This window comes from Manacus candei, unplaced genomic scaffold (assembly GCF_025592945.1).
Source record: "Manacus candei isolate 608988 ecotype Guabito, Panama unplaced genomic scaffold, ASM2559294v1 h1tg000034l, whole genome shotgun sequence".
Taxonomy (NCBI): Eukaryota; Metazoa; Chordata; class Aves; order Passeriformes; family Pipridae; genus Manacus; species Manacus candei.
Genome location: NW_026138082.1, coordinates 10,468,419 through 10,490,286, shown reverse-complemented (window position 1 = coordinate 10,490,286; position 21,868 = coordinate 10,468,419). Strand labels below are relative to the sequence as shown.

General features: G+C 45.5%; 1 protein-coding gene and 1 long non-coding RNA gene across 6 annotated transcripts; one reads left to right on the top strand and one right to left on the bottom strand.

The window, feature by feature from the left end:
• Positions 1-2,578: 2,578 nt before the first annotated feature.
• LOC127473092 (uncharacterized) lies at positions 2,579-9,229 on the bottom strand. Its single transcript, XR_007905271.1, has 2 exons — positions 9,133-9,229; positions 2,579-8,589 (listed from the first exon to the last, which is right to left on the bottom strand). It is a non-coding gene; the product is annotated as an uncharacterized LOC127473092 (long non-coding RNA).
• On the top strand, positions 9,029-19,034 carry VGLL2 (vestigial like family member 2). 5 transcript variants are annotated; one of them, XM_051792277.1, is made up of 4 exons: positions 9,029-9,189; positions 11,447-11,738; positions 13,439-13,996; positions 14,887-19,034. In XM_051792277.1, exons 1-4 carry the CDS (start codon positions 9,109-9,111, stop codon positions 14,985-14,987), a joined length of 1,032 nt encoding a protein of 343 aa, XP_051648237.1. In that variant the 5' UTR covers positions 9,029-9,108; the 3' UTR covers positions 14,988-19,034. The 5 variants fall into 5 exon arrangements, with proteins under 5 accessions (XP_051648237.1, XP_051648234.1, XP_051648233.1 ...); XM_051792274.1 differs by having other exon boundaries at positions 9,030-9,189; positions 13,439-13,954; positions 15,066-19,034; XM_051792273.1 differs by having other exon boundaries at positions 9,030-9,189; positions 13,439-13,954; positions 14,904-19,034.
• Positions 19,035-21,868: the final 2,834 nt, after the last annotated feature.

The following is a 21,868-nucleotide window of genomic DNA, read 5'->3' as shown; positions in this document are numbered from 1 at the left end:
AGGGAGGGAGGGAGGTAGTAAATGGATAAATCTTGGTTGGAATAGTCCAGCAGACACATGAACTTCAATTTCCAAAAAATTTGGAGCTCTTCAGTGTGTAAGACATTATATATTTTGTGCATGTTTTCATACATATTTTAAATATTTTTTATTCTTTCTGAAGAGCAAAAGAATTGACTCTTTGTGTTGTGAAATTAACTTGTAACCGACTTACATTTTAGGACAAATGGTGAGTACGGGGAACACAGTTGAAGAAACAAATGTGTTGATAAAGAGATAATTACCTTTTTACTAAGTTGATGATGGTAATTTTTTCTGCTTAGTGTTTCATATATGTGTGAAATCACTACTTCAGCATGTGGTCTCTGAGAAGCAGAAGAAAACATGGTCTAGCTAAAGCATATATAACTACTTGGATAAAAACATGCAGTGTCAGGATGTCTGGAATACCCTTTGGAATGTTCATTTTACCTTGTGCCAGCTTTGTCTCACCTACCCAAAAGCTGCGAGGCAGCATAACCAATCTAGCAGATTAACACTGATACAATTCATGGAGTGCGAATCATCTGGCTTTTCTCAAATAAGAGAAGGCAAGAGAGAACATGAGGCAGTTGCAGGGCAAAAGAGAACACAGAAAGAAGGAATGAAGAGGTTAAAAGACATCTTTTCCAATACTGGCTTCAAACAGTGCAACAGCCCTTGCAGGTCAGTGGAGTGTGGCACCTGGTGTGTTTTGCTGAATAGTAAAAGCTGTTCACTGCCGTGAGAACTAGCTTACCTGGGAAAGAGCACAACACCCATTAATCTGTGTGTGGTTTCCCCTGGAGCATGGCAGCAAGCTGTGCTCCACATGGGCAGAGGCAGGAGCAGTGTCCCGTGCTGCGCAAATGTGAGGACTGCGGAGTTTTCTTGGTGCTGGAAGGTGAGAGACTAAAATACGGTTTGGCATGTGCTGGCTGGAAAGGCACTTTGAAAGACAAGCTCCTGTCTCTGGGTATGCAGGAGGATGGGACAAAACAAAGAGTATATGAGAGAGAAAAGAGCTGTAAGGGGTTCCTGAGTATCCTGCTCTTCCTCTGGAGCATGGAGCTGATGGCAAGGTTCCTCCAACACCTTTTTCTTGCCTGTTTCTGATTTCCCTGGAAATCACCCTTAGCTCCTGCTTCAGCTGCCTGTCAAGCAAATACCAGCCTGATCCAGGAAGGTGGACAAGGGCTCCCAGAGGCAGCAGCATCCTTGCACAGCAAAACAATAAAGCCAGGTCCCACTCTATTTTCAGATTGGAAGTAAAGGAGCAAATCAGGACAAGAAACACACAGACTGGTAAAATTGTCCCTGTGACCAGCAATAATATAACAAAAATTAATGCCAGTTTATTTAATGCAGCAGTTGTATTATGTCAACAGACAGGGACACAGACATACCTTTGAGCTGCTTTCCCATCACATTCTGCATTTGGCCAGCTCTTCAGCTTTCATACTGTTCTCTATAGTAAACTATCCTCCCATGTGACCAGTGAACTGTCTGTGAGTTAAAAATCAATTTCTGAAAAATGTTATTCAAAATGTTTGCCAAATTCTGAGCCTAAACAAAGTCCTGTCTATTCATTTCTTGTGAAGTAGCAAGTATGTGCCACCTGATGTTCTTGGCTCTTACCAGCTATGTCCAGAACCTCAACAAAAACTTAAAGGCAGTTTTTGAATTTTTCCTCAATTTGGTTATCTTTCTGAATTACAAATTGCATTCTGTTACCTTAATATAAAAACTGTACCTTCATTTCAAAAACTTGATATGTTAGGATGGTATCTCCATCAATTTAACTCAGTAGACCAGAAGATCTTTAATGCACTCATGCCTTCTTTAAAGAAGAGAGCATCACACCAGAGGTATGAAAATTACTTACTTTCCCTAAATTCATGCCTCTTCCCTCCTGTGCAAACTCACTGACTGATTCATATGTACATGTAAAACTCTTTGCAGCTCAGGGTAATGCCCACCTCAGCATGAGAAGAGATTCTTCTTTAAAAAGTACAACCATCATGTGTAAAGACTCCAGCACATGATCGCTGGTACGCACGTAATGATTTGCCTCAGAGGGTGTGCTTATTGCATGGGATTTAATTTAATTTGTCCTCATTCGAATAATTTTGTGTACAAGCAAGGGAATGGGGTACAGATTACATGTGTTCTCAATAGAGTTTGGAGCACTGTTATTTATTACAAATAATTCATCTGGATACTAATTTCTTATCTTTCCATATTAAAAGAGGTAAATCTATACAGATACTTATATGAAACTAAATAAGAGTTTCCATCCAGGCTACAATATGACTATGTATGCACTGGTTTCTGGTGGACTGAGCTACAAAACATAGGTATTATTATGAAAATCAAGTGACATTTTCTTTTGTCCCCTTCTACTTCACACAGTGCATACCTATAGTGTCAGCACCTTCCTTCATTCTTTTGTTACCATCTTCCTCTCTCTTTCTTGTTTGTTTTTGCAACCTCATTTATAAAGGTGGAGTTGGCTTTTGCAGCCATAAAGACTAAGTTCTCTATTAAGTACAGCAATTAAAAAAAAATTGAATGTGGGCTCTGTTCAGTTTCAGAAAGTCAGGATATATTTTCAGCCCTGAATTCACACCTATTCACACTTAACCCAGGAACTACATTATCTGGGGCAATTCCATACAATGAGAGCGCAGTTCCCTGTAGCATGGCTCTACTTCCAGTATTTTGCTATGAATTTTCTTTTTACTTTGTTTTTCAGTTTTGTTACTTAAAATATACTCTGTCACCATTTTCTAATAACATTATCTCAAGGTTTAGCCAAATACACACTGAATAAAACAGAAGTGAACCAGTGAATTCCTCCCACTATGATATAATATTGCCCACTCTGAGCAATTAAAGTTTCCACTTGAGGAAGACTTAATCATAGAAGTCTTTCTTTTCCTCATCCCAGCTTCATATTGTCAGTATTATACTAAAATCTGTACAGACAAAAAAACCTATACCTTGCCTGTCTGTACTGCGCTGAAAACCTGATCATCTTCTTGTTTCCTTGCCTCGAGCCACTTACACTCTCAAGCTGCAGTCTTCCTCTGCCACCTACCTCCCTCTGTCTGAAGTATTATCTACAAAAGTGGAAAGAAAGATACTTCTAAATTTAAAACATTTGTGGGAATTAAAGCCTTCATATAAAGCAACCATTTTTTTTCCCAAAAAAATATGCAAAGGTATGACTGGGCAATCAAGATCACTGCGACTTGACATTGCAGAGGATTTATATCACAATTACATCGAGTTTAGTGCCTGTATTAATAAGGTTGGTGCTTAAGAAACTTCAACAGAGAGTAGACACAGTCTGTTTCTACTTTTGCATCATAACAATAAAAAAAGTAAAACAAAACATAAAAAAACCCCTATTTTGTGCATGGTGGTGATTGTTAAGAAACATTTTCTCTGAAATTACCTTTGTGCCCTGAGCACAGAGAAAATATGTATTGTATATATTGTATACAAATAAAAACAATATCTGTAGAGTATCTTTGTGAATGCACCTCAGAAAAAGCCAGGTTCACCTTCTGGTGGCTCAGTGCTGAGTGGGGGAAAGAGGTGCATAGTCATGCAGCTCAGATCTGAATGTGCCGCAATACCTGCATCAGAAAAACTGCTACCTCTGCCTCTGTTGGCAAAACTGAGACTGTTCCTATGCCAATTCTGGAAAAAAACTTCCATGAGTTTTCATATTGCAAAATCAAGCCCTAAATTCAATGCATACAGTGTGTTCTCACGCATGTGAACATGTGTGAATATATTCCCTCATGACAGATCTAGATGTCTCTTCCAGCCCTGCATAATGATCTCTTCATCTGCCGCAATCAGTAGAGGAGAGACAGGTGATGCCTCTGGCCCATCAGGGTTGAGCAGGACGGGTGAGTGACACACGCCAGATGCTGCACCCTGAGCTGGGCAGCAACTCCCCTGTAAATACATCATGGAGTAAAAATCACCACGTACATTCCAGCTGCTGCAGAGCATGTCACTGGAGTAGGCATGCGGTCACGTGTACAAATGCACACCAAATAGTATCCGTACGTGTGATTAATTAGCAGCTAACAGTGAATTCTTTGAGCCACAGGGGGAAAAAAAAGGAAAAGAGAAAAAGAAAATCACACCCTTAAAAGAAAGATTTAAACTAACTCTACAAGGTCTCTAAGGCTGAAAAACAGTGTTCTTCAGGACAGTGAAGGAGACAATGAAGTTAGTGATATGTGTCCCCCAAATTTTACTTTATTTTTTACTATATTTTTAATACTGGTTTTTATCGTTAATGTCAGTTAATTCAGTGCCCATGGAAACTACCAAGCCAACAGCTCTTGAGCCTAGAGTCTTCTGTATCAATACAGACCCAGAGGTGTACCTCAAAAACATCCCTGAGAACACCATGGTAACAGTTGCCAAGCCCCCCAAGAAACAAAAAGCTTTTAGGGATATGGAGCACAAAGACTGACAAAATAAGAAAGAGGAACAGCATTATCTCTTAATTCATTTAGCCAAATTTGACCCATGTAAACCCATAAGTATTGCATTTGACTGAAAGTTAACTATGTGTTGAGTCCTACAGGCAGTTTGAAACATTGGAGAGTAAAGTAGAGAGCAGGAATAGGAAGACTATTAAAACCAATTTTATCATCTCATAGAGGAGGTACTGCACAATACAAGTTATGCACACAGGAAATGGAAAAAAATTGCAAGAAATGAGTCAACAAAAAATCTTTAGTATTTAGGAATATGAATACTGCCCATATGGGTATAGTATGAGAACACAGTATAGGAACAGTCATATTAGTTAGTTTGTGAACTAATTAATGCAAGATGTTCATCAGTAATTTGAAAGTTGATATAATATCACAGTAACAAATTTAGCAGGTAGCAGAGTAGCATGAAGACTGGTGAGTAAAGTGGGAAATGGGACATTCAGAAATACTTGAGCCCATTGCTAGCTCTCTTGGCATTCTCAAGAAGAAACAGCACATAAATGGAGCTGTTTGAAGAGTTGCACTTCTAGGACCAAGAAAGTCAGGTGATGGAAAAGGTTCTGTAAAGTATGACTCTACAAGGTGTCATGAGCAGATGCCATAGGCTCACATGAGACCACTACAGCTTTTAGCCTAGTTACTTGCAATCTCAGTCAGCTATGTAAGAACTAGAAGAAATGCCCGAAACTTCCCACAACCATCAGTTCCGTATCACCAAGTAGTCCATGTTTTTTGCATACTTTTAGAAGGAAAACTGAAAATACTCTGGTGATCACAGTGGGAGAGCACATCAGCATGACAGATCTTTAAAACCGTGTTGTGGCAAAAAAACCCACAACAGCTATAAGCATCAGCTGCTAAGAAGGTATTTTACTTTGTGTGTGCCTTCAGCAAGAGAAATGCTACATAATATCAAGTTCTTGTGTCAATATTTTTAAAACAATGTTGAAAAATTACACAGGTTGCAAATGAAAAAAGTACACAAACTATGTGAAGAATTGCTGTAGAAAGTTAAGGAACTTCATCTATTTTGGCAGGGAAAAAATTATATTATTATATGGAATAAAATAATTTTCATAACAGAAAATATTACATATGAAAGGACTGTTTAGATAAGTGAAGTAAGGTATTATTTGAACCAGCAGCTTGAAGCTGAAGCCAGCCCAACTCAAGCTAAAAGTGAGAAACACTGAAGCCTGCTAAGCAGACTGGCAAAGGGCTGCAGCAAGGAAGTGGGATTGTCCATCCATCTCGTAATATCTTCTAATTGAGAAAGCATGCCTTTCTGGAAACAGTAAAAGTCTCCCTGAGCTTCTAAAATAGCATGTTATGAACAGCAAGAATTATATATGTGGTAAGACTGAAAAAACAGAAAGGTCCATTCTGGATGTTGATGTTAAATACTTAATCTTTTCATTGAATGTGATGTTTGATGCTCAAACGTTTGCATACTGAGGGCTGGCAGACTAGCACTGGATGTAGGATTTCCAGGGAAGGTGAACAACAAATGTGGTCAGTCCTATCACGTTTCCATGACTTTTTTGTTCTAGTCTTTCTGAATGTTGATGTTTTGTTTGATGATCTGTTTGCTTGTCAGGTGAGCCATTCACAGTAATACACAATTCTTCTTTTGTGAAAAGTTCCAGATTAGTTAGATGATAACCATCATGGCTAGGCTTCGCTAACGAAGATTTGGGAAGGCTCTATCCACATTTGATACAGGCACGCTGGTGGCTTATGAGGCCAATACGTGACAGACATATCCGATTGCAAAAGGCACACTGACTTGCTTTATAGGAATGTTTTCTGAGGCAAGTTGTAATTTTCTACATCTTACTGTTTATCAGAGCCCATCATTCTGTATTCCTAAAACCAAGATTTTCTTTTCATATTACTTCTGTGAAGCATTTACCAGTGTATGGCCATAGGAGTAGGCCCATGACAGTGTTTTAATGGTACACAGCCAATTCTCAACCCATGTCCTTCCTAAAGCTGTGCTTTCCTTTATTGTTGTCATAATTTTCTCTCTGAGGTAACTCAGCTGTTTCTTTCCAAGGCTTTGTAGTTCTTTATGTCACTCAATCCGCCTAAAATTCTGTAGTTAGAACCAAGGAAAACTATTTTTATATAATTGCAAATATGCAGTGAGATCATTAGTGAATATAGTTTCTGACCCTTGGTTTCCAGGATAATTTCCTATACCAGGACTGATTTCACAGGGTGCACAGAGGAGGCAAAACAATGTCAGCACTTTCACATGAATGTCTGTATTGCTCTGCATTAAGACACTAAAGTTTACTTGTGTCTTACACTGGACAGTTTTACTGTCAAATAACTGTCTATAAAAGAAACAGAATTCATACCAAGCCACATTAGCCCCGATTCCTCTAACACATACTTGAATGTGAGGTAAAATCCCTAAATTCAGCCCTCAATGAGAAATTCTCCAGGGAGCACAAGCTAGACCAATTGCCTCAATGCAACACCCGATCTCACATGTTGCTGTTACTCTCTGGGTTTTTCTACACAAGAAGTAAGTGTTCAGCCTTGGCAATTGTCAGGTCCTACCTTTGCTATTACATAGAGTCGTTGGTGAAGGGCTTGTACAAGGTGTGCTCTGTCTTTGGAGTATGTGTCCATTGGACTCAGTCTCCGAGAAATGGGTTGGTTTTGGTACCTCGCCCAGCATACTACTACCTTTAAAATAGGCACAGATCTGTGTGGGCTGGGAAAGCTCCCTACCTCTCACAAGCAGGGACACAGAGGAGAAGTAAGATCTCATTGTCCCAGGTAAGATGTGTTAGTCTCTCACTGTGAGGAGCGGAGGGGTGTTCTTTAGCTGACTGCCTTAATTTGGACACCAGCCACAGAGTGAGTCCTTCCTGTGTCGTGACTATTTGCTTACTACTCAGGAGAAATAAAATTATAGAGTATAAGATACATTTCTTATTTTAAGGCCTAATACCTACAGGTCTTCAACTTGTTTTCTTCTTCTTGGCCACCAACAAAAAATTTGCTGATGGGGGAAAGAGTGGTGCTGAGGCAGAACCCTCAGCCACGGCATTCCAGGCTGCATTGCAATATGAAAAATGAATTTACCAAACTAAAATAGGGAGAAAAAAGTTTGTTTAAATATGAATTTTAAATCTCGTACATGATGCAGAAAATATTGAAACATGCTCATTGGGCACTGAAACATCATTTTGGTGAAGGGCACGTATTTAGAACAATTTCTAGCACTTGCAATATGAAAATTACATTTTGGGGAAAACAAAATAGAGTCAATACTTAGTTTTAGTTCTGAGGATTTTCTGCTAAAATTATTTCAAATATTTCCAGGTCTTCAAAATTCAAAGTGTTCATTCTTTTCAGATTTTTCCCCATACTCTTGTAAGCAATCAGCATTTGAAAACCAAGTAATATTCTTTCTATCATATGTTCGATATTTTTTTCTGCTTTATTACAGATTCTTAAAGAAAAAAGAAACAAACCCGGGTCTCTTTTCACTGTAGTTGTGACCCTTACCACGAAGATGAACGTTTCAGAGAGTTGGTATTGAAATGAGAACTTAGATCTCTGTTAGAAAGTAATCTAGTTCCTATGCAACTCCGTCAAAATGAGCAGTGAAGATACATTCACCTATTTACAACTTTGCATGTCACACTCGGCAGAAAGCCGAGGAGGAAATCAAGTTTACCTTCACGATAATTTGTTCTTTTGACGTGACTTTGCCATCGGCGTTGTTTTAACTTCTATTAATGCAAAAGCATCGCGGTTCCCAGGATTTGAAATGATTCAAAAGTTTCTGGGAAGATTCCTCCACGGGAGCAACTGGATTTTCCTCCTTGGATTCATCAGACCTCCCAACTCCTGTGACTTTGGCGGTGGCATTTTCCGGCGGACGCCGGACTTGGTGGGATTTGGAGGGTGTTATCCCGACCCCTGCCTTTCCCGGAGCTCCACTTCTCCCCGGCCAAGAGCGGGGCCCGACGAGGCAGGAGGAACGACGGAGGCATCCTCTCCGGGGGGCGCGGGGCAGCACCTGGCACAAGAGGCACGTGAAAAGAAATTAAATAAATGAAATTAAATGAAACGCAGCGGGAGATGGGTGAGCCCTCACCTCCCGCCGCCCCACATCTCCCTCGCACCCCGCAGCCGTCGCTAGGTCCCTGCGTGGCCGGGGAGGGCATCTTGTGCCGGAGCCCTCCCCCCGCCTCCCGCCCCGCAGCTCCCGGGCAGTCCCGGCTGCGGGGGGATCTCCCTGGCTTCCCCCGCCTTTGCCACCCGCCAGGCACGGGGCTGAAATTCCCCCGGCCGCCGCGGAGCCCCTCCGGCCCCAGCGCATTTGCGGGAGGGAGCCACGCTGTAGAAAGGGCGGGAGGCAGGGAGAGAGGGCAGGGAGGGGGTGCCAGCTCAGCCCACTGCGGCCTCATCCCCCCTCACTCCTCCCACCAGTGCGTGGTGCCTCTTAACCCCCGGGAACCTCCCTCCCGCGAAGCATTGTCCACTTTGCAGAACACGAGTTGATGACGAAAAAAATACTTCTCGGCCGCGGCCAGCCATGAGCTGTTTGGATGTTATGTACCAAGTCTACGGTCCTCCCCAGCCCTACTTCGCAGCAGCCTACAGCCCCTATCACCAGGTAAGTGTGGGGGGCAGCGGTGAAGAGGCAGAGGGTGGGAGGGGTGTCATCTGGAGGATGGCCGTCTGGGGCCTCACCAAAAGGAAAAAGGGAAAAGGAGAAGGGGAGGGGAAAGGGGGGCGGCGGGGGGGGGGAGGTCTGGGAGCCTGAGATGGTGATCGGAGCAGAATCGCATCCCACCTTGGAGCAGGGCTCCACAGGGTACGTACACTGGCGGCAACCGACGGATTACGGGATGCCTTGGGAACTTGGGCGCGATTTTAACCCTCAGAGGGATTTTTAGGGGGTTGGTTTGTTTTTTTCCAATATTTGTTTGTCTGTTTCCTTTGCCGGGACCGGCTCCATCCGAGCGCGGCGGCTCGGGGCAGCGATGTCCGCGGTGTGTTTAGCCCGTCGGTAGCTGCGAGGCTGGGCTACCCGGGGTATTGCTCACCCCTGCGCGCCGGCATCCCGGTCGCCGCCGCGGGAGCCACTTCGTGCAGAGATTTTATAGCCGCATCGGAGGGGTGCTCCGGAGTTACGCTCTGGAAGTGGAGGAGGCGACAGTGCCGGGCGGCTGCAGAGTCTCCGCGGTTTGTCGATGACGGGAAAAGCCCCGGCAGCGAAAGGGGACAGGGTTTGAGGGATGCTCCCCGCTCCCGGGGCGCGCTCGGTGGCAGGACCCTGGCCCGTCTCCCAGCCCCTCGGGGTTCCCGGTGGCGCCGTCGCCTGCGAGACCTGCGGGTGCTCCGTGGGCTGGAGCCACGTTTCGCCGCCGCGCTGCGTGCGGCTCCGCCCGCGCGGGCGGGGGTATCAACTCATCCCCGGTTTTCAGTAACAGGATCCTGCCGGCCGCGGGAATGTTTCGGGCAGGCACAGCCCGTCGTGCGCGGGGATCTGCTCGCTTCAGGACCCGCACCGTCCCTCGTGGGTCAGGGCTCGTTTCCCTGGGCTGCACCTGTTGCACACCTCTTTCCTTTTACCCCTCTGCGTTTCCAGCTTTTCCCTCGCCCTTACTACTTCCAGAAATTAATTCCTTTGTCCACCAGCGTAACGAAAAAGGGGCTGGATAGAGGAAGTAGCGCCCCAGGCTCGAGGTGGGTGAGAGCCCCTACCATGCAGAGTCGGGCCGGGGTCAGCGACCCCGCTCCCTGCAGCCCCCGGCGTGGGGGGACCCTGTGCCGCCTCCATTGCCCGGCAGCGGGACCCAATTCCCGTTACAAATAGCAGATGATATCTTCCCCCACCTTGCCTTCTCTCCAATCACCCCCTAACCCCCCCCGGCACACGGTTTATGACATTATTAAGGGGGATGATCATTACCTCAATGGCCGAACTGGGAGCCAAGTGGAAAGGCGGTCGTCGCGAAGGAGTGACATTATGATATATATCGTACGTCTTGGCCCAAGGCTTTGCCCCATCCCCTCGGTGGTTCCCTCGCCGGCCGCTTCAAGGCTCTGCCCGTATAATCCAAGCCCGGGCTCCACGTCTCAGCGCTTATTGCTAAGAAACTCCCAGCACCTGCAGGCATGCTAACGCAGATAAAGATGGGAAACATCCACCAAACTTTTCAACGCCCGCTGTTTTCCCACTCATCGAAATCCAGTAAAAACAGAATAATTTTGTAGGAAATACCTAGAGCTTCCTGCTGGCCAGGGAAATTATGTGCTTTGCTCTGAAATGTGTTTGAGTCTTTTTTTTTTTTCCCCTTTCCTTCTCCTCGCCGCTGTGAGTTACGGGACGCTCTTCGCAGCAGATTTTGCGAGCCGGGGACCGAGCGGCTCTTGCCTTCCCCCCACTGCAGTCGCTGCTCCGTGTGTGCCTGGCCGCCGTCTGACCGTGCCCGGAGCCTTTCCCCCCGCATTGCAGCCCCTTGGCGGCCGCCGTCCGCTCCGGAGCCATGTGCAAAGCGCTTTCTTATGCCGGGCTTGGTGCGGAGGATCAGGGCGTGTGATCCCCACCTGGCCGCGCCTGTCCCGCCCGGCGGTTCTTTCTCCATCCCGGCCGGCAACTCTGGGTTTCGGGCCACCTGCCCTGTTTGCAGCCTCTTCGCTGCCTCCCAGGGGCGGTGCAGAATTGCACTTACGGAGGGCGATGTGGGGGTGTGTGGGGTTGCGGTGTGTGCTGGGGGAACAGCGGGCAGCCGAGGGTTAGACTTTTGCATCCTCTCGGAAAGATCACGGGAGAGGGCTCAGCGCTGCATGTCCGCTGGCACAGTGGGGAGCAGCGCACCTTGATGCGCTGCGTGACCGGCTCTGTTTTCTTTCCTTCCTCGTAGAAACTCGCCTTTTACTCCAAAATGCAAGAAGCCCCGGAGAGCGGCAGCAGCGCCAGCGCCAGCAGCTCCTTCTCCAGCCACCCCGCGGCCAGCATCAAGGAGGAGGACTGCAGCCCCGAGAAGGAGCGACCCCCCGAGGCCGAGTACATCAGCTCCCGCTGTGTCCTCTTCACCTACTTCCAGGGGGACATCAGCGCCGTGGTGGACGAGCACTTCAGCCGGGCGCTCAGCCAGCCCAGCAGCTTCTCCCTCGGCAGCTCGAAGGGGACTCGGAGCGCCGGCTCCTGGCGGGGTGAGCACCCAGCGCGGCGGGGGGAGCGCGGGGGGAGCGCGGGGGGTGGCGGGGTCCCCCTCCGGGCAGGCACCTCGGACCTCGACATCCCGTCTCCCTCCTTCCTCCCCTCGGCGGCTGGTGCTCGGCGGGCAGCCCCTGGGAGCCAATGTCCCGGGCCGAGAGCTGTCAGCTGCTTGGCCCCTTTAAGGGAAAAAAAGAATAAAGCCCTTCAGTTCATGCCGGACCGCAGTGGACCAGGGGGAAGCAGCCTGGGAGGTGGAATGGGGAAATGAACTTTCTTTACACTGCAGGTGCTTTACCTGGAAGGGGCTACAGCCAAAACAGTTATGAAGTGACTGTACAGGGGATGCCCTGTTGATGCTAGCTTTCAGTTCAGTGTGGTCATAATGATGGGAACAAAGCAAAAAGCAAATGTGGGAACCATCTCATCATCTTCCCACCTCTGAAAAACTAACTGTGTTTGTCCCCATATTTTGCCCTGCATGTATCACCACTCTGATTGCTGCTGGAGGAAGATCCCTAAATTTCTGAAAATGAAGGCTTCTAGACCTGCCTATGGCTGTGGCCATATGCCGTTAAGGTTAAGGCCAGGGCTTATGCACAGCTGATTCACTCTAGACAGGCCTAGAGGTACCCAGGGCAGAAGGGAATAACCTTCCCCATCCTCTCTCCACCAGAGAGTTAGGGCTGGCATTTCTTTGTGGGCAGTTTTGGTAACTCTCCCTCACAGGGCCACCTGCTCACCCAAGGCTGGTTTCCCAGCCTCTGTATGAATTACTGTCAGTAATGTCTAAGAATGAAATAGTTTAAATAATTCCTGTGTGAAACATATTCAACTGATGGCAGGAAAAGAGTGTTTTTGCTCATCATCAACCTCTTCCCCTTCTACTGAGTAATGCCAGGGCTCAGAGCTGACATACTCCCTGGCAAACGTGTATCAGGAGCATGGTTTTATTTATTTCTTTTGGGAACCATGTACACTCTCAATTAATCATGCACAACATCTACCTATACTATTAATAATCACCAGTCCATCTTGCGTGTTGCTTACTGGGCTAAGAAAATGTAGGGTCCTTGTCCTTTGCCCTGCCTTCCAAATATCTCCAAAGGTCTACAGAGTGCTTCTCAAACATGTTGACTATATACCTAAGAAACAGACATAAGTCTGGTGTAATAGGTGGACAATTGCCCCCAGAAAATTAAGGAAATTCAAGCTGGCCTTTAGTCAACTCTCACTGTTCCTGACCACTTTGAAACTGCACTGAGGCAGCAGCTGCTTTCCTGGAGGTGTTGGACATAAACGTTTATACAAGGAGATTATTACAAAAACAAACAAGAAAAGTCCAACCCTGAAAATTTCAGTGGCGTATAATAGCTCTCACTCAGTTTCCACTATGGAAGTGATGTTTCCCTCACCTTAGATAACAGCCTTTTGCCCACCTACATACTAAGAGAAACCTGGAGCAAATAGTTGCAGCTTCAGGGATAAGCCATAGCCTAGGTGTGTTGGATGTTAAGCTGGAGAGGAATCTGTGTTTGTTTGCAGCAAGTTCTTGTGTTTGGTAGCTTTTCAGAGAATAAAGGGAATGCAAGGTTTGGTTTAGTTGGATCAGGGAGGGACAGAGGCCTAGGGAAAGGTGATCAAGGCTTGCTGGGTGTGCTCATTGCTGACTTCCTCTTCCACTTCTTTCACCCAGATGGCTCCTTCCCAATGAGCCAGCGCATCTTCCCACCGTCCTTCTGGAACAGCACGTACCAGCCCTCCTCAGTCCCAGCCAGCCTGAGCAGCCCCCTGGCAGCTGCTGCCCACAGCGAGCTGCCCTTCGCCGCCACCACCGACCCCTACGCACCCGCCTCCCTGCATGGCCACCTGCACCAGGGTGGCCCTGAGCCCTGGCACCATGCCCACCACCACCACCACCACCACCACCACCACCCCTACATTGGGACACAGAGCACTGCCTACCCTCGCCCTGCCACCATGCACGAGGTCTACGGCCCCCACTTTGACCCCCGCTACGGCTCCCTTCTGGTGCCCACTGCCTCCGTCCGCCCCCACCGCCTCACCCCCGCCTCAGTGTCCACTCCAGTCAGTCCCCCCTGTGAACTGGGCAAGAGCGAAGCGGGCGCTGCTGCAGCCTGGACGACACCGGGCCCTTTCCCCAATGCAGCAGGAGACATGGCACAGAGCATCAGCCTCAATGTTGACACAGGTAACAAGCTGCCCTTGGTGCCTACAAGTTCCCTGAGTCAGCTGCATCCCTGCTCCCTGACTCCACACCATCCATAGAAGTAGGGAAGGACCACCCTGGGGGGGGCTGGGATGCTGCTGTGGGAGAATAAATTGGGGGTGGAGGCCCCATATACAACACCTGAGCTCTGTCCTGAGTGTTCTTCTTGGGGTTCTCAGGCCAGACGAGAGGATGGGGAGAGGGAGGATGGGACAGGCCAACATATCACATCCCCAAAACATCATTTGAATTTCTGATGCCATCAAACATACCCTGAGGGTACAGTTGCTTTGAGGTACTCTTGTCTGGGCCCTGGTCCTGTTTCTGCATTGAGCAGCAAGAGCTGGGAGCAGGATGAAGCAGCCCTAAAGGTCACTGCTTGGCCCCCTTCACGTGCTGCACTGAGGGCAGTAGTGTGGGCAGCCACAGCAGAGCAGGTCATTTTTAGACCCCACACAGGTTCATGAACTATCTCCTCTCCTTATTTACTTTTTCCCTCAAGTGTTTCAAATGAAAGCCCAATTGCATTTGCTGAGCAAAAAGGGCAATGGCATTCCCCCGGTAGTGCCTGGTGGGGTGTCTGGAACCAAGGCTGTGTGACTGTAGCAGTGATAAAATCAGGGATACAGGCAATTAGCAGTGGCAGATCCTGAATCAGTGGTTGTGAAGGCAAGGAAAGCTTGCTCCATGCTGGTTTTGTTATCACAGCCCCAACGGATCCTTTCAGTGTCCTCATTTACAGCAGGAGGGATGTGTGCCAGGCTCCAGTCTGGCTTGGGCTCTTCTCCTTGCTTCATAGCCTTCTGGGGCTCTAGAGACCCCGTGCTTTAGACTGATCTCAGCTGGCAGAAATGCATTTTGTTTTCCTTTGTCCTTAAACGCCTGTACCTATTTTTCTTCTTCCCTTTTTTTTTCTTCTCTCCATTCTCAGGTTTGCAGACTCAGGATAAAAGCAAGGATCTGTACTGGTTTTAGAGCTGTCCTTCACTCTTCTTCCCCTGGCTATCCCCTGTAGCTCTCTGCCTGTTAGGCATGGTGGCATTCAGAGCTGAAATCGGGTCAGTTTGTAACAGCTTCTGATCTTGGTTTGCAGCTCGCCGTTACTCCTTCTGTGGTGGATCCCTTCTGAGCTGATGTGCTGACTCAAAGACTCTCAGATTCCCCCCTGCCCTTTTCCAAGCCCACCGTGGCCCCGCAGTTCTGGTAAAGACAACGGGATTTAAAAGGACCTGGCATTGCAAGGGCGATATTTTAGATTTGTTTCACAAAGGAAAATCCTTCTGATGCAAGAGGAGAGCCAAAGACATTGAACTTCCATTTAAGCAGACCCCACACTGAGACCTGAATTCAGACTACTCTAAAAGAGTCAAGTGACATCATGGATGGTGATGCAAAACGACTGGCCTTCATACAAGGAACAGAGAAAATTGTGGGGGTTCTTTTTTAGTGGTGTGAATATTTTTTTATGGCAGCAAAAGTTATTTCTTGAGTGCAAACATGGGAAAGCTACTTAGCAGCTTTGAACTGGATTTTTACTTTCCTTTATAGAAAAGTAAAAGGAGAAGAAACTGGAATTCACAAACATTTTCAGACTGTCAAGGAACTGGTCAGATTTTTCAGCTTTGTGGTTGTGAGTGGCAAGTGTCTGACTGGGGCCACCTGCCCTGGGCTTATAGATATGCAGCTGTTCTGCTCACAACTGCTCAAATCCCAGAAAGATGAAAACCAAGGTGGCACTTCTTAGAGTTTGGCACAACATTTGCATTGGATGTATAACAGTTGTTTGGTTGGGGGAGCAGGGTGGTGTTTGGTTTTTTTGTTTTTGTTTTTGGGGGGTTTTTTGTGTTCTGTTTTTGGTTTTTTTTTACAATAAACATTTTCTGGTGAAAGTAAAACCCCCTTAAAGCAGGGGGAGAATGGAGTCTGGAGAAGAACGCTCATCTTCAATCCAACAACCTTTAAAGGGAATACCAGAATGAAAAGCATGTGATGGACAATAGGTCCAAGTTGCTTCTAACACTTCTCTTTGTCCACTTGTTGCTGTCATTTTGTCACTTTAGTAGTTGTTTTGGTTTTTTTAAAAGAGGGAATAAGATAGCTATTTAACAGTAGGAAAGCTATATTAAAGGTATCTCCTTCTTTCACCCTGTGTACTTTTATGTAGAATTAAGCTAAATAAGAGAAATGAGGCAAACTGGAAACTTCAGGATGAAAAAGAAAAAGGATCTCTCACATGGATGAAGTGAGTTATTTTATTATTTTGTGTTAAAGATAAATAGAAATCCTAACAGTTGAAAATATTTTCTTAGTGAGTAAAATATACAGCGATAAATACAAAATACAAAAAGTGCGAGACTATTGCAGTGCTACATTTTAGTGTGTGGTGTATCTGTAAGATCTGTAAGGGGCTCTCCATAGTAGCAGATATTTTTCCATGAAGCTGCTAGAAGAGGGGACTATAGCATTTAGCGTTGCTATTGCACTGGTAAATTAAAATGTTATTATCGAGTGATGAATAATTAATGAAACAGGGCAGAAATAGAGATTACCCTATACTTAAAAGCTGACTTTTTTACAGGCAAAACATCTGATTTGAACACTACTGTGTTGTGTTTTTTCTGGTTTTTTCCCTCAATGTAATGTCTTAGGAGGCTGACAAAGTTCAAAGCATAGAAGAGGAGAGTCCTAACACTACCCCTCTGACACTAGGAAAAGCAGTAAAAAATGGACTTTTATGCTGTGATGAGAGTTTTTTCCTTCCAACACTCTCACATAAGCTGACATAATGTTCGCTATGTGTCAGAAGTGGAGTTATGAATAACCCAAACTTGCCTCTCCTAGGTCTCAGCTTGAGGATAACTAAATTTCTGGAAAAGATTAGGAAGTCTAATAGAAAGAGTATGATAAAGCAGTGTGAGTACACACTGTGAGAAGCTGACAAGGAAGAATGTGTGCAGAGCATCCCTGGCCAGTGCTCAGCAAATAGCAGGAGGGGACTTGTTGTGATTTCCTCAGCCAGACATACCGCTGAGCATTTTGTCCTCACCTTCCAAATAGCCAGAGTCCAGAAAAGCTGCAAAGGGTAAGGGAAGGACCCCAGAAATTATATTACTGGTTAAAGCAAAAATATTCTGAAGTGTCTATCAAGGAAGAAAGCATCAGGACTTTGCAGGAGAAAAGTAACTAAAAATGGTGTTTAACTTTATTGCTGCAGAGACTTGAAGTTAACAGGATCATTCTATGAGCATTTACCTGAGTGTTTTTTCAGGCTGTTTTTAAAGGGTTTTTTTTTACAAAAAGATAAATCTGACTCTATCATTGGTTGTGCTTCACCATAATTGTTTCTTTTTTCTTTCCTTTGCCCCTCTCTCCTCTGCAATTCTAAATGAGGAGGGCTGAGCAATGCAGCCCAATACATTTGGCAATACTCATGTAAGCATAAACCAGTCATTTACTACATTGGTATTTACAATACATTTTGACCCTGACCATATTCAAGCATGAAAATTTGTGCAATGAATACATTAATATCGGTTTTGACATTTGTTCTGTGGCTGCTCTTTTTTACTATTGTAGCATGAAAGCACCCAAACACCAAAGCCAAGATCGTGCCTCAAGGCGTCAGATGTGCAAACAACTTTTTAAAAATGCTCCTACTCTGGGTGGACTGCAGTCTGAAAGCACACGTGTCCTGTTTTGGCTAATCCTTGCAGTTTTGCTCATTCTGACTCCTGGAGGACTGCTCACAGCACCTACCTTTAAGGTTTGGACATGAGTCTGCAGGGCTGGAGCCACAGCTCCTAATGCAGTAACAGTGTAAATGACTTCTGTGCCATTTTGGAAGTCTGTTTTATTCCTCTTTGCATCATAGATTGTTACTTCCTTAATCAGGAATGCTTGCAGCAAATCTGGAAATACAAAAGAAACCCTTCTTATACATTACGTGTGTATTACATGTCACACGCTTGTCACACACTGAAAGAACAGGGCTGTGAGTTCCCACCCCTGCAGCTTGAAGAGCAGATCCTCCTGCTGCCCTTTCTGAGTGTCATGCAGAGGTTAGCACCTGCTTGTGCTCCGTAGCTGCCCACCTGACAAACAGACTAGACCATCTGGGACAGACAGACACAGATCCCAACCTATTCATGCAGAATCCAGGGAAGGAGGCAGAGGGACAGGAACTGCTGCAGAGTATGGCAGTGCTGGGCATGATGAGAGTGTCTGCTGCTGCCCAGTTGCAAGAGTATCCTCTCTACAAGGAGTTTGCAAAACAAGCTCTGGACATAATTCACCACAGACACTTATTTCTCTTTCTGAAAATAACTGAAAATTAGCAAAGCATGAAGGAATACTCTTTTAATGAACACTTTGAAGGGTTAAAAGGGATCTGTCAAGGGAAGAATGGAAGTGAGATAGGACTTTGTGTATTTGTGGTTGCACTTTATTTCAGAGGTTTTTGCTTCGGTATAGCCACAGTTGCAAGAATGCAGCATAAAACTCTTAAACACATATATGTGCCCCTCTACTTACAGTTTAATGTTGTAGAGTTTTAGGGTGATGTTTCTTACTTCCCATCTCCTCTTCCAGTGTTTTTACCATAGAAGCCCCCAGCAGAGGAGGAGGAGGGGAGGAGACAGAGGGTGAAAGAGACTCTGAATAATCCCTTGCACCTCCCCCGTGTGTTGCCCGCCTCTGGGGAAATGTATCTGCCCTGTCTCCTCCTTGGGTCAGGAGCTGCTGATCCTTCTTGCTTTCCCTTTGAAGTCCTATTTAGGTTCACGACAAGCTCTAGCTAGGGCTTAAAGGTTGGTCCCTTCTTGGAAGGGAGGAAAATGCTGCTGGTGGCTTTGAATGCACCCGTGTTCTCTAACTGGCAGTCACTGTGTGTCTTTTTCTGGGCAAGTGTTGTAATTAACGTGCCCTTTTGATTACAGAAGGATGAGCCAGCTCCCATTGGGGATTGTGGTGTCCTGGCTGTCTTCCTGGGCCTGCCACCCAGAGGAGCAGTTGCAGCAGGGAAAGGAGAGAGGCTTATGATTATTAGGAGGAGTGAGGTATTGATTTTGTAAGATAGGTGATTTTGCATAGGGAATTGTGAGTAGACATCACAAAAAAAAAAAAAAAGAACAAAAAGAAAAAAAGAAAAAGAAAAAATGGAAACAGAAAAATAGAAGAAGAAAAGGGAAAAAGAAAAAAGAAAAAGAGAAAAAAAAGGCAAAGAAAAGCTAAAGCAAAGAAGGAAAGGAAAGGAAAGGAAAGGAAAGGAAAGGAAAGGAAAGGAAAGGAAAGGAAAGGAAAGGAAAGGAAAGGAAAGGAAAGGAAAGGAAAGGAAAGGAAAGGAAAGGAAAGGAAAGGAAAGGAAAGGAAAGGAAAGGAAAGGAAAGGAAAGGAAAGGAAAGGAAAGGAAAGGAAAGGAAAAGAAAAGAAAAGAAAAGAAAAGAAAAGAAAAGAAAAGAAAAGAAAAGAAAAGAAAAGAAAAGAAAAGAAAAGAAAAGAAAAGAAAGAAAAAAGAAAAGAAAAGGCTTGGGACTATAGCTTTGGTAATCAGATTCTTCATTTAGTTCCCAGTATGGTAACACTTATCTAAACTGACTGTATTGACAAGTGGCTCAGTATGGACTGTTCATGTCCATCTCTAATCATAAAAGAGGAACTATCTTTGCAGTGCACCTTCTGCTGCCTCCTTAGCCAGGCATAACTGGTGAATAATGTGCATCAAGCCTATGAGTGCAATTTGTAGCAGAAAGGTACCAAGGTGCCATCCTCCTGCCTTTACCCTCTCTGTATCAAGTCCTACGAAAGAAAGGGAAGGTGCTGGACAAGCCTGTGCAGGAGTGCAGATATGCAGGAGTGCAAGGGTGCCGTGCAGGGTGCAGGGGTGCTGCGTGCAGGTGTGCATGCCCTTGGGACTGACTCTCATGCATATGCACTTCCATTTGCCATGCTCAGCTGCAGCCCACAAAAGTACAGTCTGGCCGAGGACTGGCGTGTTTGTTTAGGTATGTGTCAGTTGCTTATTCATTGATGTTAAAGACAGGATGAACACCCGACAGGAGTGCTGTCCCATTAGGAGATGTAATACCACACTGAACATTATTGAGTGTGCTCCATCTCCCCATCTCCCTGCTGCATGGCACATTTCCTTCTGCCCCATCTGGCCCGGGTACAGATACAAGACGCCTTCCTCCTTCATCACACTTCTCCAACTTCTTAGCTTCTTCTCTCCTTGACTTCTGGCCCCAGCCCTGACTGTGCATCTCATCCTGTCTCTGTTCTCCTGCCTCACCCACTCTCTTATGTTCTGCACTTAGCACTCTGGCCCCACACTCCAGCAGCAAGGAGCAAAGAAACAGCATTAGGAGGGTCACAAACTTCCCAGTGTTATTTGCATGGAATTGGTCTTTGCATAATAAACAGAATTGGACAAACACAGACCTTTTCAGGAATAGCCAGCACATTGGTCTCAATCCTGCATCATTCCTCTGTGACAGGAACCAAGCCCTAACCTCTGATCCCTGATCCAGTGGAACAACCGCTTTTTCCAGAAGCTGAGTCTTAAAGAACTGCAACAGCCCCAGTTATACACAGACACAAATGATTATTTGCTCTTGACAGACCTGCACAGCTCCCTCCTTGTATTTAACTGCAGTCCAAGAGAGCTGGATCAGGAAAGAGACACTTGATAGCTGCTGTTTCCGTGGTTGAAATATTTGTGAAGTTAGCGCATAATCTGAAAGCAGAAGCTAATAAATTATAGGGTGCTAATTGGGGCCGGAGTGGAGCTGCCAATCATATTATCCTAAACATGCAGAGACCCTCATAACCTAAAAAGGCAAGAAAGCCTCTGGGAACAGCTCCCAGTTGTCACTAGCCATGACCTCCACTTCACTGAGAGCACTGAGAGTCAAGGTAGAAAGTTTATTCAGCTAAGAAAATACAAACCCTGTGTTTAAGAGGGCACTTGTATTTGATTTTGTTTACCCTCTTTGGTTATGTATTTCCAAGGCCACTTTATTATTTTGCTTTGCCACTTAGCCTGCCAGTCTTGCAATTTAAAAAAAAACAACATGTAGATCAGAGAAGAATTTGCAATTTTTCTTCTACACAGTCCTTAGAGTAATTGTCAAAAGTTTTTATTTACAGTCCAACCTCCTTGCATATAGGCTTGTTTTTTTAAAGCCATCTTATTGCTCACATATAATTTATTGCTTCTCATTTCTCAGAAACATATATCCTACTTTGGGGCTGCAGGACTCTGTGATCTGAGCCAAAGCCCAACTGATCAAACATGGTGATAAAAGGACATTTGCAGCTCTAGTCACTTTGTCAACACTTTTTCTTATATTGCTTCCATCAAGATCAAATATTTTACTCATAATACAAAATTGAATAAAAAATTCTAGAGAGGTTTTAATGAAAATTTCCCTAGAAATTCATGTCTATATATAGAGAGGTAGGCATTCCAGAAAGCATGCCTTGAAGAAAAGATGTGAATGAAGCAGATCACCTTGAGTGCCATCACATGGCACGTGCAGGACAACCAGAGGATCAGGCTCAGGCAGCATGGGTTTACAAAAGGCAGGTCCTGCTTGACAACCTGATCTCCTTCTATGGCAATATGTCCCACTTAGTGGATAAGGGAAAGGCAGTAGCTGTTGTATACCTGGACTTCAGTAAAGCCTTTGACACAGTTTTCCACAGCATTATCCTGTACAAACTGGCTTCTCACAGCTTGGATGGGTGTAGTGTTCACTAGGTAAAAAACTGGCTGGGTAGCTGGAACCACAGTGAGGCAGTGAATGGTGCCACATCAAACTGGCAGCCAGACACCAGTCAAGTTCCCCAGGCTTCAGCCTGGAGCCAGCCCTGTTTAACACCTTTATCAATGTGGATGAG

Coding starts and splice junctions, on each gene's coding strand:
- VGLL2 (XM_051792277.1), top strand. CDS start 9,109: ATGAGCTGTTTGGATGTTATGTACCAAGTCTACGGTCCTCCCCAGCCC. Junction 11,739..13,438: donor GAGCGCCGGCTCCTGGCGGG/GTGAGCACCCAG, acceptor TCTTTCACCCAG/ATGGCTCCTTCCCAATGAGC. Junction 13,997..14,886: donor TACAAGTTCCCTGAGTCAGC/TGCATCCCTGCT, acceptor CCCTTTTTTTTT/CTTCTCTCCATTCTCAGGTT.